At 41.6% G+C, this 17,038-nt stretch overlaps 1 protein-coding gene across 2 annotated transcripts in view; it reads left to right on the forward strand.

Moving 5' to 3' along the window:
• The window catches only part of LOC119660409 (biotin--protein ligase), an 82,003-nt gene that overhangs the window by 25,647 nt on the left and 39,318 nt on the right, over positions 1-17,038 (forward strand). The window contains exons 7-11 of one of the 2 annotated variants that reach the window (XM_038068947.1): positions 6,313-6,451; positions 6,520-6,717; positions 6,870-7,052; positions 7,148-7,297; positions 7,361-7,504. In XM_038068947.1, the coding sequence (XP_037924875.1) occupies positions 6,313-6,451; positions 6,520-6,717; positions 6,870-7,052; positions 7,148-7,297; positions 7,361-7,504 (814 nt within the window). Of the gene's footprint in view, positions 1-6,294; positions 6,452-6,519; positions 6,718-6,869; positions 7,053-7,147; positions 7,298-7,360; positions 7,505-17,038 lie in introns of both variants that reach the window. The other variant, XM_038068946.1, reaches the window with a different exon arrangement.

The following is a 17,038-nucleotide window of genomic DNA, read 5'->3' on the forward strand; positions in this document are numbered from 1 at the left end:
ATGGTCGGGCCAGTTCTATAATCGGATTCCCCGAGAACACCCCTGCGCCCGATCCGCTCTCCATGACTGACCCGTCGGTAAAGATTACTAAGTCTGTAATCTGAAAAGACTCATGGCCATTTGTCGACTATTCTTCTCTTTCGGTGATTACGACAGTGTATGTCTTTTCAAAGACAAATCTGGAAACCATATGATCGGCCGACATCAGGGCTACCGGATGTTTGTAAAGGAATTTCCAATGCTGCAAATTTATTTGGTAAATTTGCACCTCATCTACGTTTCAGATGAAGATGCCGAGGGCTGCACGTCCCCTTCAATGGTTTTAGGAGCCCACACTTGTAACGTGACGTCCCTAGCCCGTAGTAGAGCCGGCAGCCCGATTTTTCTAAAACCTTCTTAACATCGGGTTCGGGACCGCCGATAGTGAGAAAAGTTCTCGGCCTATCGGCTTTCGCTCCTGTTTTGCTGCCTAGCAGCATCCAGGTGGAAGTGTTGAGGTTGTTCTGCACACCAAGTTGTTCCAGAACCCATGCACTATTCCGCTCTTCTTCTGGAAGCCAGAAGAAGCACTTAATTAACGATGAGCTACCATCGACCCTTTTCAAGGTTAGTCGCACACCCTCTCACATCGTTAAGGGAGGAGCAGTACTGCCGGAGCCACTCGTTCGTATCTTCATCGACAAAGTTTAGCCGTAACATTTTACGGTATACGCCTACCGACTCAAAGTAAAGCTTAATGCTTTGCGATGATACAGTTCTTACAGCTAGAAGGAGTTTCCTCTTAAGCTGTTCGCACTGCTCAGTATCGTCGGGTTCGATAGCCTTGGTTGCAAATGAAGGCCTAGCCGAGCCCTCTTTGCTGCCTTTTGTGTCGAAGAGTTAGAATCGCCCGAGGACCGCTGCCGCTCCGGTTTCCCCTTGACCGCAGGTGCCCCAAACTATCCTTTCCGCTCAACCTTGGCACTGCCCTTGGGTTGTGCTTTGCCCGGAGGCGGTTGGCCCGAAGGCGGTTTACCTGGGTCGCAATTATATTGTTTCCCACCTGAGTAAGTGGAGAATCTGAGTTTAAACTCAGAGAGCCGCTTTTTGCCGAGACAAGGCTAGTTGAAACTGGTGGTCGCCTGGCAGCCAGAGTTCAGCGTTTACAGCCACATCCTAACCCCTGTGACCATTCAGCCCTCGGCACGATAGTCACACTTGGCTTGCGGGTTTTGATTACTGCTTCGCTTCAGGTGTCACCTCCCGTTTCCTGGAGGATCTTCCTTACTGAGCTTCCTCACTACGACAAGGTAGGTAATCGTCTAGGGGGCTCATCGTGCTTACTAAAGATAGCAAATGCTTTCAGGATTCTTGATACATTTTCAACCAGATGAAACTTATTGCACAAATTCCACAAGAAGGATCCAATTTAAGTACGCACAGTACGTGCATGCGTCATTTGCAACATCTCCCAGGCTAATCTAGCTTTTGGTGACAAATATTCATGGGTTGTTTGGCGCACACTTGTACATAAACAGCTAACATAAAAACAGTCCTAAAATAGAAAATTAATTCAGTTGAAATGTAGCGATTAAACCACAATAAACCTGCTGCATTAGTTTATCATCATTTATATCGTTATATTCAGTTTTCTTCCTTTGCGATCTCCTTTTCATTTATTTTGAAAAGTAGTCACCATAAAAATCAAAAGCTTGAAATCTATTAGCAAAAAGTAACGCCTAAGCAATTGAATTGTAAACTTTATGAAAACTATTAACCACGTAAAAAGCGAAGCCTGCTTATATGGGATGAATATGGTATCGTTCCGAATGCTCGTAGATTCTGTGACCGCCTGATTGCATTACTGATCGAACCTACTTCATATTTAAGATGGTACTGATTTAGCTGCATTTCCAAATTTTTAACAAAACATGAAAGCTGTATCTAGCACTGAGGAAGAAAACAAGTAGTCGCCTAAATATGCATATTTGCAGAAAGAATAATTTTTAGTAAAATGAAAAGGAAAAGATTCGAAATTTCAATTTTGGCTAATGAAATTATTTGACACATTCAATGCTCTATCCATTAATTTGGACTGAAAGTCTTGATTTTGTTGGAATGTATCTTCTGCCTCTTTTTCCGAATACTGAGTCATTAGGTAGAAATCCATGATATGATATGAAGTAAGCAGATGTTATCGATAAAGGTGTTCGAAGAATCGTCTATTGAACTCCTCCAGTATCCGTCATTATGGGTGTACCGTTAACGTCTTTGCCGGACGAATGAAAAATCTACGGAACCGATACGGAAACCATTGTATATGGCCCTAACCGACGAAATAGTAAATTCTTTTTGTCATTTCGCTCGGTATTGTATTTTTCGTCCTTTGTCACAATATCCAAGCTCAAGTGAATCTTGTTCGCACCTATCCGCAATAATAACTTGAGTTCATCAATCCGCTAACACCTTACTGCAATAAGCCAGGTCTTATTGCCTTCAGGACGTGGTCGCGTCATAAAAAACCCCTTCTGATGGTGGTCCATGCTAATTAATACCTTCTAGTGGACTCCTCAATATATGTGCTGTCGGGTCAACAAGATAGCTCTCCCACTGCCGAATGACAACAGGATCATGAAAGCGGCGTGTTTTAAATGGGGGAAACTTTCCGGCCTTACGAGTGGGAGCAGAGTCAAAGTGGAAGCAAAGGTAAACAACCATTAAATTACGACCTATTTTCAAGACTGGTATCAGCATCCTTTTGTTGCACATGTCCAGAAGGAAGCTCCTAAATCTTCTAGTGGTCGCGATGCAATCGGTCTGATTAGACATTTGTTCAAATAGTAGTTTCCAGGGCGAAAACGTAGATTGGTTATTACGACGGAGTGTATAACATGGAAAACGCCTCTCGAACCAACACCGACAGTTCTACTATCATACCCTATCTCTATCTCCATATGGTGGTCGCTGGGAGTTCTTTCTTAATGAAAAATTAGAGACGGAGGACGCACCTTAAAAAGAGGGAAAGTGCACCAATTGGTCTTCCAAATTAGGGATTGGGTAGAGCTGACACAGATTGGACTTCATAACGACGAACTCGGCAACGAAAAAAGGCAACCGATTTACGCATTTTCTCATGAAAAGTGCATTGCCTGTACAGAACAGGAGCTGTCAAGCAGATAGTCGATACCCTGTCTCAATATAGAGCTGATGTCACAGTATTATAAAAGATGGGCAGAAGGCGGACAGGGATCTGGTGAAGAATCACTACACCATATATTCGGAATACGTTTCCTAGTCAGTCAAAAAATGAAACCTGCTTTTATCGGCTTTGAAAATATGAGCCGAACGCCTATGCGCTCTGCATTTGCGTGGCAAATTTCGTAAGATAAGCCTAATTAACGTTCGCGACACTACAGAGAATGCGGTTGAGTCGAATCAGGATACTTTCTACGATGCTACGAAGCCCAACGCAGGTATATTAAAATGAGGTTGCATAAAAACACAATGGATTGCAGATAATCCAACTTGTAGTGTTACACGAAATGATTTTTGGAAGTACCTATTTTACCGAAAGCAATCCACAAACAAACTTAGGCTTCTAAACGGGATCGCTTTCAACCAGAGTGATTACGTGCTAACCGAACATCGCCACCTTTCAATCTTGAAACAAAGAATCCAATATAGACGGATCACAATTTCGTGGAAATGGTGCTGGTGGATAACACTAAACCGAATCCCTTCTGCCAATCAGGTAAGAGTGAAGTCATCCATAACAGTCTATAACACCTATTAAGAGGAAATTGATGTTGCAATAACCGTAACTACTGGAGATGACTCATTAACACCTGAAGAACATTATCATTGGTACAACTACAAAAATAATAGGTCCCTGACGCAAAAAAGAATGGTTCGACAGCAGAGAAATCAACTCAAAGAAGGCGGGCATGTGCAGAGGCCTATCATAAACCCCATCGAAAGGAGAAGCGACTCACAAACAAAAAAAGAAAAGCAGAAAAAACTAATCAGTCTGTGAACTCAAAAGGTCAATTGTGCAAGCTTAAATCCGCTATTTTTTTTTTTTCAAGAAACACAAGCAAAAAAAATTTTATTCAAAGTACTAGTAGCAGGGACTAGGGACTACATATTTTTCCATCTCTCGGGTAATTTATGGATACCATGTCAATAAAATTGTTGATCTTTCGAGGCAAACCACTCATCAAGCCATTTTCGAATTGAAGTGATGCTCAGCGAACGAGTGGTCCATCGATGAAAACGGATGATAGTCGGATGGAGCCAGGTCTGGTGAATAAGCGGGGTGAGGTAGTATCTCCGAGTTGAGCGCTGGTGATAACGGTGGGCATCGACATTTTCACCAGGTTTCAATAGTTCATAGTAGACAATACCCCGCTGGTCCCACCACAAGCACAGCATCGTCTTCCGTCTGAAGCGATTTGGTCTTTCAGACGATGTCGCTGGTTTGCCGGCAATAACTTACGATTTTTAAGGTTTTTTGTGAAACAAAACCTTATTAGAATCGAGTCGGTGTCTATCACACCTGATTTATTCTGAAACGGCTTGACTAATTGTTACGAAAATTGGTAAGAGTATGTGATATGCTGTTCCCTTTACATTCAGCAAGTGGCGCCATTTTGTTTTAAGTTTAAGGGGGGCTCCTCGTACATGTGAATGGAGGGTGCAACATTTTTTTTTCATAAAATGTGGCCATGTAGGGTATCAAATGAAAGGTCTTAATTAGTACTTTTCAAAACTGGTTTCATATTTGATATTGGGTGAAACATAGGGGAGTGAGGGCTCAAAATATGACCAACTACAACAAGTGTTTCGACAACTTATACTCAAGATTTGTCGCAGCGAATCAATGCCTGGTGATTAACAACGAGCCAACAATTAATGATTGGAATAGTATGACCGAACCCTAGCTATATGTACTCCTCTGGTCTTCTTCCCGTAACTGTGATTGTCTTGTCCTACAAAAAGTTCAACTTCGCCATCACCCGATCCCTCCTTAAAAAAAAACACTTTCCCGTCTGGACTATCCAATTTGGCTCCAATCTCTTAATCCCCCTTACTTAAAAATATACAGAACCTTCCTCGATATGTCGTTAGACTTTCTACTGATCTTATGGACTGTTTCGCATCTCTTGACATCATTTACCGAACGGCTTTGTGTAGGACGCCGACATTTTCGAAGTGCCTTTCCCTGTACTCGGAACTTTATTTCCGCTCTTATATTCCGAGGTTATTTCGGTATAGCATCGAAATTGCATTACAGCTCGTTCCACTAGACTCTTGCTCGTACTCTAGTTTTAAGCGTAGGCTAAGCTTTCATCTTTCTTTTGCTTCTGAAGGCAATATCTTGTTGGATTATTCCCATTTATTGTAAATACACACCCTGTCATAGTTGGGGGAGAAACCTTTACACATTTTATATGCAATTGCTCGGCACTATGGTGAGCCAGGCAGCTGATATTGAGCATGACTATTCTGAGAGCTTTAAAAATGATGCTGGCAATAAAATCGGAAAATTCTTAGCTTATTTGAATGCTGCCAATTGATTCTGAAAGTCAGAACCTTGTATATAAATATATATTTCATTTGGTTGCGGGAATCACAAACTGTTGCTACAAATCGAACGCTTTACCGCTTTTATCAACAACACGGCACTGTATACCGTAAGTATAGTATATGAGAAGTTAACAGCCACGTTTTTTGTTCCTTTGAGTAAATATGACATTAATGAAATGCATTTTTTGCACCAATTCCAAGATAACACACAAGCAACTACTTGGATGTTCAGTCGATGTTACTTTGGGTTGTATCTTATACAATTAAAAGCACAAAAACTTTAAAAACATTTTATGTCGCATAGAGTTTACCACATATTATACGAACGAAATATTATTCAAATCTTATTTAACAAGTTAATACAATTTTTTAACTGGTTTTTTCTCTTATTTTTCTTTCCTTTTTCTTTTATGTTAATAATCTTACGTTGGCGGCTAATATTAATGTTGTGATTTCGATTCGCATTTGATTATTATAAAACGCTCTTCTTCCTATGTCTTGACTAACGTCATATTTCATCGGAAAAATATCATTTCCTGTTCATATCCTCAACGCTATCCAAACGTCCTTATATCATTTCATTTCAAAATTCACCCCAAAATCACACGTAAATTTGAAAAACCGAAAACATGAAAACACCTTGCCTGCCGATCGTTTTTTTTCTCTATCTCGGCGTTTTTAAATTATTCGTGTGTGTACAAAAAACATGGCATGGTGGTTTCGGCTTAGAGCTCTAGTGTGTCCAAGGTCCATCGAGGTGCAAGATCTGGAAGGTGAGGTGCATAGTTTGGATGTTAAAGTACTGGGAACAGAAGAAACATGGAACACACCAAGTTTACTACTAGCCAGCAGCATGAAAACATGCGGGAAATTCGTATTCTCTCAGGTAATTAGCATGGGAATTTTACATATTTACATTTTTGGTCCTACTAAAATATGCTCTCCACCAAATAGGTTCACTTAGAGTCTGATCCAAGCCAGTTTGAGGCCGATGAGTCTAAATACGCAATACTGAAGCAAAACAATAAAGCTCGCCTAGAAATTTTCTCCGATCTCCTTAAATCGCAACTCAACATAAATGTTAAACAGGATTTCAACGGTACAGATGTAGAGAAGCTTTACAAAGCGGCGTACTTCCTTGGGCGGCACGAGGTAACTATTTTTTATGTCACCCCTTACAAAAACCTTGCCAAAAAAAATTTTGGCTAAAAAAACTTTCAACCCATTTACTTGCCATCCTTAAATTAACTTGCTCCACCTCATCTCCGGTCTGATATGGAATATATGAACTCTTCCATTTTCAGTCAAAATTCGAGCTCCTAGATCGACTAAAATCGAGTATGGTCTCCGAAAATATGATCAATACGCCCAAACTGAACATCAAGTTTTGTGATAAAAATGAAACACCGCCTAAGGCTAGCTCAACTCTTCTTCCAATAATGATACATTCTTGTCCAGAAGATTTTTCCACTGTGGATTATTTTGATGTAGGTAGACGTTCATTTATTTCACAAACTAAATTTTGTTCTTTTTTCGTAAAATAATTTGCATCCTTTTTTCTTATTTTATTATTTATTTGCAGAATCTAAAATCCAATAACGTGGGACGTCTTGTTATTTATGCTCCGATTATGACATCATCTATGCATATTATAAATGGACTGACATTAACAAATGGAATTGCAGTCATTCCACGTCGCCAGACGTCAGCTCAAGGCAGAAGTAATAATCAGGTAAATTATACCAAGAGCTATATTCTTGTTCAATCCTTTATTTATCCTCATTTTTACTTGCAGTGGTTAAGTCCCGAAGGATGTCTCATGTTTTCTTTGCAATTTCACATTCCATTGGAGACGGTGCTTGGTCAACATATTTCAATCTTCCAACATTTAATTGGTGTGGCAATGATTCATTGTATAATAAACGAAGCAGGTTATAAGGTGAGTAATGTTATATCGAATAAATGCCGCTAAAATTTTAGACTATCTAATTGTTCATTTCAATTAAGTAATATAGTAAATAAAAATAGATAGCTCCCAATTAGCTCTTGGCGGTATTAACTCCTTAGAAAACACAGGCCGTAGTGATCAAATGCTGGTATGCCTAAATTAAATGATGTGCAAAGAATTTAATTTACAAATCCATTAGCATCCAAGTAGAACTCTACAAAAAATTCCGGAGACAGACGCTTGTATATAGTGTTATTGCATAATTTCTGAAAATTGATCGTGTTCTAGACATATTTGGGCCTTCAAATGTGAAATAATATTAGACATGGATCGAAGCAAAAATCCTATCGTGGTGTTACGATAAGAACAAAGCGTTACATCACTTTAGCATCAACACGGTCACCAAGACTGTCAATTACCCAAACTCCCCTAACAGGTTTGCAAGTCGTGAACACCCACTACGCGAGATAATATATGAAAGCGGACGGGATGTGCTAGAGCTAACCCGAATGCTAGGGTTTCGGCGAGATGAGAGCGTGCTTCTTAAGTTTTATCTCTCCAGTAGGACACCGAGATTTTACCCATGTGCATAGACTCAACTACTCTAGTTGAGACGTGTTGATATTACCCAAAATTTCTTCAAGGAAAGAGCCAAACTACCAAACGGCTTGATAATGGAAGGAACAAAAATCACAAAAAAGCCCGCTGTCAGCGCTTTTCAGCATCTCTCTGACAATGTTGTCTAGAGAGATCTTCCCTGTGTCTGCATAAAGCTGCTGACAAAAGCCGTCCCACCTCTCGTAAGAGAAAAAGGTGTGTTCAGCGTCGTCTGCCACTCCATTGCAGAACGCACAATCAGGAGATCGTACCTTCCTAATCCTGTGCAGGGAAAAAACCTCCATGCCCGCTTAGAAGTTGGGTAAGGAAGTAATCAATCTCACCGTGCGTTCGGTTCAGCCACGGGTGTAAATTATCGATGAGTCGCGCAGTCCATCTGCCCCTTCGCTAATTTTGCCCAGAGAGTTGCCACCCGGTAGGCTCCTTGGCAAGGAGGGCAATGGGGATCATTCCCGCGATCACCATTACGGCGGGTTTGGACAGTGCGATAAGCGGATGCCACTCGCAAAGTTCCCCGTCTCTGCACTTGAGCAAGGCACTTACGATGCACCTCCATGTCAAGGGCATCAGCCCATACCTCCGCGCCATAGAGCAGAACCGACTGCGTTGCTCCCATAAGGAGACGTCTCCTAGTAAATATAGGGCCCCAATATTCGCCATTAGCTGACTTCAGGCCGCGACTCCAGGTGCAGTACTATCCGCTGCTGCTTTGATTTGCTCAAAGAAGTTCATTAAACCATTAATTATTAAGCATTAAACCAAGGTATTTAACCGCTGGTTTTGACTCTATAGTCAACTCACCGATCGATATGGGACGCAGGGTCGGGATTCTCCTTCTGGTCAAGATGACTAACTCGGTTTTTCCAGCGCAAGACTGAAACCGTGAGCAGTCATCCATTCGCTTCCGTCGCATAAATATCTCAAGTCTGCTTTGCACCTGTTGAACAGTGCGTCCGGCAACAAGTGTTGCAACGTCATCTGCATAACCCACCAGGCGCGATTCTTCGGTGATATCGAGTCTCAGCAGACTATCGTAGGAAGCGTTCCAGAGGTCTGCATGTTAATTTGTAAAATGCGGATCATGCCATTCACACCCTAGCTCTTTCCCATTCCGCCCTAAAAATTGGACACCATCCCGAACCTGCAGTGTGTGCGACGCTCTCATCAGACGCGCCACGACCCCTGCAGAGAACGCAACTTTCGCTTTCATTGCAGATCGTCGCTTGATAACCTACTAGGCCGCATCTTCGGCATGCTGTCCTTCTGTTCGGTCCCTTGCAAGTTGCTGACGTGTGCCCATAGTCCAGACAGCTGCACCACCTTGTGAGGAATATCCGCATTGTTACCCTGCATATTACCCATTCAATTTTGATTGTCCCGCTGCTGAGTTTCCTCCCATATTGCTCTTGGACTTCCACCACGGTGAGTATCTGGCCTTGAGCATTTACAGAGGTGATACCTATCCGGGCATTGGTTACCTCTGGACATTTACGCTTTATCGCCTCTCCACTTCGACCTTTTCTGTGAAGCAGTTAAGATCCCTGATTTCTAGATAACACATGGGCTCTACGCTGGAAACAAGAGCTCCCCGAATAACCCCTTGATCGCTTGAGCGCAGAACATATTCTTGCTAGTCGTCTTCGGACCCAGTTCGACGAGGACTCCGCCACTGCTCGTTTTACATAATGAAGACATCTCTGCTTCGTTGTCTTCAGGTTCAGGACTTCCGTGAATGTCTTGCCTTCTGTCGGCTTAATGAGCAGAGCCGATCGTCTAGTCCTTCTTTACTTCCTCGTCTCTTCTGCTTCTGGCTTTTGGTTTGCAGCCTCTTTGTCTTTGGGCAGACGGGTTTATGGCGGCGTAGTCAGTAATTTCCTTTTTTCCTTCTTCGCTTTCTTTTTTTGGGCCCTGGAAACTACTTTGATAAAGTTTTCTTCAGGCACGTCGTCCTCTTTCCGCTTTTCCCCAGTTCGCTTTGGAGTGGGCTATCTCCACAGCGTTCTCAGCGGGGAGTGCGGCTGTTTCTGCTCGTCTTCTGCTGCTCTCCACGTTCACCTATAGAAGGAGATGCGATCCAATAGTTCCTCCAATTCCATCAGCCCGTTTTTGACGCCTTTGCTGACGTTCCTCTGAAGGAAAGTTGCCGACGGCATACGCTTCACCACTGATTGGTTATGTGTATTCTCCATGAAAAACTCACCAGCGCATCGTGTGCAAGGGAGCGGATTGCAATAATCAAAAACGGGTGTATCCTCGGGGATACAGCCCCTACCCCAGTTCCCTGAGGCCTGACCTACGCTTAGTTGATCCCAAAATTCATGGGAATATTTATTATTTCAATGCAAATTTTTCACCTTCTAGTCAAGTGGCATTAAAGTATTGTTAACTAAAAAAATCTACTCCTTTCAACATTTAGATAAAAAAATATTGCAGCAATTGTTCATGACGCTACCTTATTTCGATTCCAACTGTTCTATCGCTTCAGATATAGAAATCTGCTCTTATCTTAAAACTAAACAAAGTCTGTATTCTGTAGAAGATCATCAAACCTCACATCTTCAACATTTTCCCAACATATGCTTCTATAGAGTTTGCTGTTATACAAAAGTTTTTCGTATAAACTAAAGATTAGCCTACGTCGACAGGACATTTTGTAGTCATCATTCGTTTTTCGGTTCTTTTAAATGCTGAACGGTAGATTCTTGATAGTGCGGGTAAGACATGTAAAGGCTGTAGGGGTAAGCGAGGACCTATAATCCGATCCTTTCTGGTTGATTGAGGGTGAAGTGACGTGACCTTTGAGTGGAGATTTCCTCTTATATGACCAAGCCCCGACAGCTTTTGAATACAATACACTTGTCGAAGACTGTTTAGGGCGTCTCAGGCGTGCCCAGCATATTTCTAGGCATAGCTTATGCCATCCTGATCGCGGAGGAGTATACGGTTTCTTTCCCTTCTTAATAGCACTTGTAAACCAACAATCTTTTCCTACTATGTAGTAGGAAGCAAGTAAGTAGTAGGAGCAAGCTACCTAGTTTTATTTTTATTTAGAACAATCTTTTCTTTAGAACATTTATGCACCTAAATAATAATAATAATACTTATTTAAACTTGACAATCAACTCCAAATATAATACAGATAAAACACCAAACACTATACAAATGCAAGACAAAACGCCTTCCTGAATACGCCCGGCGTCTAATATCGAAATTATGAATTTAAAGATATAATTCTTTATAAAATTTCCAAGAATATTAACCAACATTTGGGACAATATCATATTTTGAAGGGTGCTTTTTAGCATTATTTGTAAAAAAAGAGTTTTGAAAATTGATAACTTTTTTTTTCAGCACCTTGAAAAAAATTAAAAGCTTCTTCAGATAAAAAAGTCGGTACACATCTGGCAGTTGGAATAATGTCGCGTAATTTGAGTAATATAATGCCTAAATTAGATTGCACTTCAATTAATTTTTCCTACTAAAAAATCTCAAAAGATACGTGAAAATAGGTCTTTTAATGTAGTTTTCTTAATGATTAATTAGAATCCTAGCAACCTGATGCGTTTTCAATTCGTTTTTTGATTCCATTTTCCCTAATGAACTATTTTAAAGGGTATTATTTTCATAGTTAATATTTCCATTTTATTCTGAACCAGAAGTAGTGCAGCTGACGATGAGTACCCGTATATTGCATTGGACCTAAAAGTCCTCATTATATACCAATGCTTTTGTTTTCTCGAAGCAATATGAGGAGACACTGTTGTTAAATAGTTCCTGTTGCCACTAAACTAATATTTGGAGGAAGAAGCTCACTTAAAACTTATGACTGCTTCATATGTTCGTCGTCTACTATTTACTCAATTTACATATAAAGATTTTATTGTGTTGAATATATCTTTGATATATCTGTATTTGACGGATCCCTCACAGCAGAGGGAGCGGGTGCCGGTGTCATTAGTCCAAGGAAAATGTACTTTGAGCAAATGGGCAGGTACACTAGCATATTCCAGGCGAAAATATGCGCCATAGACAAATGTGCCTCCTTTAATCTGGAAAGGAACTATAGGAGGCAGAACATAGCTATTCTCACCGATAGCCAAGCAGCGATCAAGGCACTTAGGTCCAACCAAAACTAAACTGGTATGGGAATGCCTTGAGAGACTGAATACACTCGGCTCGTCCAACAAGGTCTGGTACTTTGGGTTCCAGGTCATGCTGGGTTGGAAGGCAACGAGGCAGCGGGCGAGCTAGCCAAGAAGGAAGCAGGGACGTCTTTACACGGGCCAGAACCCTTCTGTGGAATCGGAAACGGTTTCATGGCTATGAATCTAAGGAAAGGGCGGGCCTACCAGGGATGTAGCAGTCTAGAGTGCTTATTGGGGGATACGAACCCATACGCACAAAGGATTGCTTAAACCTCACCAAAAAGAACCTCCGAATCATAGTGGAAATTCTTACTGGTCATTGTCGGCTGAACTATCACCTAGGAAAGCTAGGGATATCTACGGACCCTGCCTGCAGGTTTTGTGCTGAGTGTGACGAAACCTCTATACACGTCCTGGGACTTGTGCAAAGTAGGTCGAGGTATCTGGCAGAACACTTAATACCAGATGCAAAGCTGAACGATCTGGAAGTAGGGAACATACTAAAGTTCCTAACGGTTATAGGCCTGCTTGAAATACTATGATCAATAGGTACACTATAACCAATAAAAGGGGCACAATAGTTCTTCAAGGACGCGATGCGAATTTTCCTTAACAGAATAATAATAATAATTCGATTTCTTACAATTTTCAAAACATAATTACATCTACAACGACTATTTCGTATTGAATTTTGTGTAATGGCAGATCACACCCAATTTAATTCGAAATCCTGTGCATTTGTTGACATGTGTACGCACGTGCTGGTCAGGACGGATGCCGTCCGGAAGCCGCTGCAGCCTCCTTATAAAGGCCCGTACCGCGTTCTCGAGCGGGGAGAACATTTTTTCCAGCTCGAGATCGGTGGACACAAAAAGGCGGTCTCCTTGTCCAGGCTGAAGCCCGTGTGTACCCCAAAACAACGGCGCGTTCGCTTCAAAAACTGATGGGGAACACAGTTGCGGATTCAGTCGTTGAAACCCCTCGGTTTCATCTGGGGGCGGAGTGATGTGGCGCAGCAGGATTCGCGGCATTCGAAATTTATTTTTCAGATGACGCCACCAGCGCTCTCCACTCAGTTTAGACCTCGGCACAGGAGTGGAGAGCAGAGTGCCTTGACTTGACGGCAGGACGTAAAAGAAAATAATAGAGAGTCTTCTGTCTTCGAGATTGGCTATTGCGGCATTTAATATTAATTTAATTTCATGTTGTATATAATTAAGTGCTACATATAATTTAATATCATAAAAAGATAAAGTATTTAGCTCTTAAAAGCTGGTATCAGATTTCGATGGACAATGATTTGTTTAAGTTAAGAGATGAAGCCTTTCAAATAACTTAGCACTGGACATGGTAAAGCTAGCAGCAATATGGTGTGAGCAGTATAGAACTATTTATAGTATTTCGTCACTTAGAGATCATTGGAAATGAATTGCAAATATCCAATACTTGAGAATTAGTTTAATTACCCCCACTATAATAGCTTGCAGTTGCACCTATTAGGTTGTTGCACACGAAATGGCCGATTTGGTACTAACATTTGAAACGACTGTAAAGTTTACAAAAATTTATTTAATTAATCAAAATAGGTCCCACTCGATTCGAAACACTTCTCTCAACGAGATACAAGAGCATGTATGCCAGTTTCGTAGAAGTCCAATTTTCGAGTATTGATAAACTCGTCGAAGGCAATTTTGGTGGCCTCTTCATTCCTAAATTGGTTTTCCGCCAAAAAGGGATCCAAATGCTTAAAAAAAGTAGTAGTCGGTTGGCGAAAGGTCTGGTGAATATGGTGGATGAGGCAGAGTCTCATACTGAAATTCGTTCAACTTTTGAACCGTTGTTCTGGATACATGAGGTCGTGCATTGTCGTGAAGGAGTATCACATCATCTCTGTTGACTAATTTCGGCCGTGAATACACAGTATTTCTGTGCATTTATCGTTTCTCCAGATGCTAAAAAAGATTAGTGGATAACTTCAGCTGTATACCAGCAAACAGTCACCATTACCTTCTTCGGATGGAGGCTCGCTTTCGGCATATCCTTCGGTGGTTCATCAGCACCTAGCCATTGTGCTGATCGTCGACGATTGTCGTATACTATCCACTTTTCATCAGATGTCACTATTCCCTGCAAAAGGAATTCTTCTGTTGCGGGAGAGTAAAGAACTGCAAATTTCCATTCGAAGCACCATGTTTTGCTCCGTAAGTGCATGCGGAATCCATTTCTCGAGCTTTTTCACTTTTCCAAGTTGTTGCAAGCGAATAGTGTCGAATAGTGTTCGCCCAGTTTCTCTGCAATGTCTCTCACAGACTGACGTGTGGCAGGTTCGACTAGCAAACGCAGCCCGTCGTTGTCAATCGATGGTCGTGGATGTCCACGTGGCTCATTTTTAAGGTTTACGTTGCCTGACCGGAATTTTTTGAACTGCCGCCGTTAATGTTCCTGGTCGCCTCAGCTGCTTTATTACCGAGTTTGAACTTATACATAAAAAGTATACGTTCTTGACTCTTTTTCATCCTTTTTTACTTTTTATTCACTGTTATCACAACGATAGTCAAAACTGAAATGACCCCTTCATTAAATGTAAGAACATTTATACTTCATTATCCGACGCCAACCGCGTCAACTGGTGGTGGTTTGACACAGCAACATCGTGTTCCATGATTGGTCTCTCAGGTGTTGGTGTTTTTCTTTTGTTAAAATATTGCACAGCGAACAAGCGAAATTATTGTTATTACTGAAATATTTTCAATTTTTTCCGCTGTTGATGATGAGAAAAAATACACTCTTTGAGTCTTTGTAGATTTGCTTTTCATAAAGTTTTATTTTGAATTTAGGTATTAAAACAAAAAGTTTATGTCAGTTGATTTTGGTATGATTATGTTGAAAAAAAACACTTGAATAATAATTTGAAAATCTATGAATTTCCGGGTATTATATGAGAGTTAATATTTTGAAATATTTTTTTTAGAACAGTATAATTTAAAACACAGCACAAAAATAGAGCCATCCAATCATTTTTTGAGAACATAACCTAATTAAAATTAGTTCCCTGTCTGTTCATCTGTCTGTCTGCCCTTTTTTCCTGGAAATGAAATCTTCAAAAGAAACTGGTACACATGTCCCAGCGAGTGGGGTTTTTACCCACTAACCTCCGTAAAGTATGACATCGCGCGATAGACATGCCTCTATCCTCTCCCTTCGCCTATCGATTCCATTCCTAACTACTCCATTCTCGCCTCCTCTGCTTCTCTCAGTCTGCATTGAGTCCACTTTACCATATGGTTAACTGCATTTCAGTACTACTGGCACGCAAGCATTTTCCCAATTAGACTTTCCGGTGCTACTGTTCTTCCCAAAGTCTCCTCTAGATCCTTGCTTTTCTATGTAAATCTAAGACAATGGAAGAAGACATGTTCGGGTGCTTCGGAATACGGCCGCGGCTGGGACAGTTGGGTGAGCTGTACAGTTTAAAACTATAGAAGTATATACGGTATCTGCTATATCCCGTGAGAGCTTGTGCGAGATCATAGCTAATCTCACCGAATGTTCTTTCTTACGACCCGGTAGGCGCTACCCGATGGGTCTATATCGGCCTCTGCCTAGAGTTGTTTGAAGCAGTTCCTCTTGCTTCGCTGTGTAGCTAGTTAATTCTGTATATTGCTCTCTGAGCTGCTCCCAAGATCAGACAGTTGACTGTTTCTCCAGTAATTGGGCCTTCAGCGGAGGAAGGTGTAGCGTGGCGGCATCGATGCGTCGCATGCTGTCGCGATATACTCCGTGATATAGAAGGCTATCTCCGAGGGTGTGCCTGGTGTAGTGTCCTGGTCCAACCACAGATCTATGAATGTTTGCTCGACAATCGCTTTCGCAGATCAAATTCACGTTTTCTTCATTCTTGGACGGCTTGGCTCGTTCTTCAAGTCACTTGGCGATCACTGCGAATGTTTGTGTTTACTGAAGGTCCAGAACATATCTCGAACTTCCAAGGGCTACCAAAAATCAGATCCATAATCGACAAGGATCCTCCTTTCCGGTAAGTATTAACCTGACTTAGCCAATATGATATATAACCGCAAAGAAGCCTCCAAGAGACAACACTCTCGTACATTCGGCAGTGAACTTTTCTATTCTGTGGCATATGCAACGAAAAAGTTGACTGGCTGACCTGACGCTGCCTCACCTCTGTCCTGGAAACAGCGTGACCGAAAGTAACGACAGGTGGTAATCGCTCCATTTATATATAATCGCAAATATATTATGAGTACGAAACATATTGAAGCGAAAGTTCAGGCCTAAACCAGGCCGAAGTGAATTTTTGTTGAGGATGCTGGGAGTCCTGAGTTCGTAACCACTTGATGACGGACCGGGCGGCAGCGTCTGATGAGTTGCCTCTGCCCTGGACGAAACGTCAGTCAACTTGTTTGGAAAACTTGAAGGTTTAACCCAAAAAAAAAAGGAGTCCGTGGACCACAAGAGAGGAAGTAAGGGGCTTCCCATTTGGTCCGGTCTGTCATCAAGTGGGTGCGTACTACAAAAAATATGGATTGAAGTCACCGGTGGTGGCTTCTGGTCTCTGTTCTTTTGCCTCCAGGACCAATCTGTCCAACATGTTCTCAAATTCAGGCGTCAGGCTTGGGGGAGCTTAGCAACTATAGACATGTATGCTATCTATTTTTACCCATACGAACCCACTTGTGGGTTGTCTCATACATTCCTGTATGGCTTGGTCACTGCGTGCCCCACCTGTAGAATTGGCTAT

The sequence above is a fragment of the Hermetia illucens genome, chromosome 6, assembly GCF_905115235.1.
Source record: "Hermetia illucens chromosome 6, iHerIll2.2.curated.20191125, whole genome shotgun sequence".
In the NCBI taxonomy this organism is placed as follows: Eukaryota; Metazoa; Arthropoda; class Insecta; order Diptera; family Stratiomyidae; genus Hermetia; species Hermetia illucens.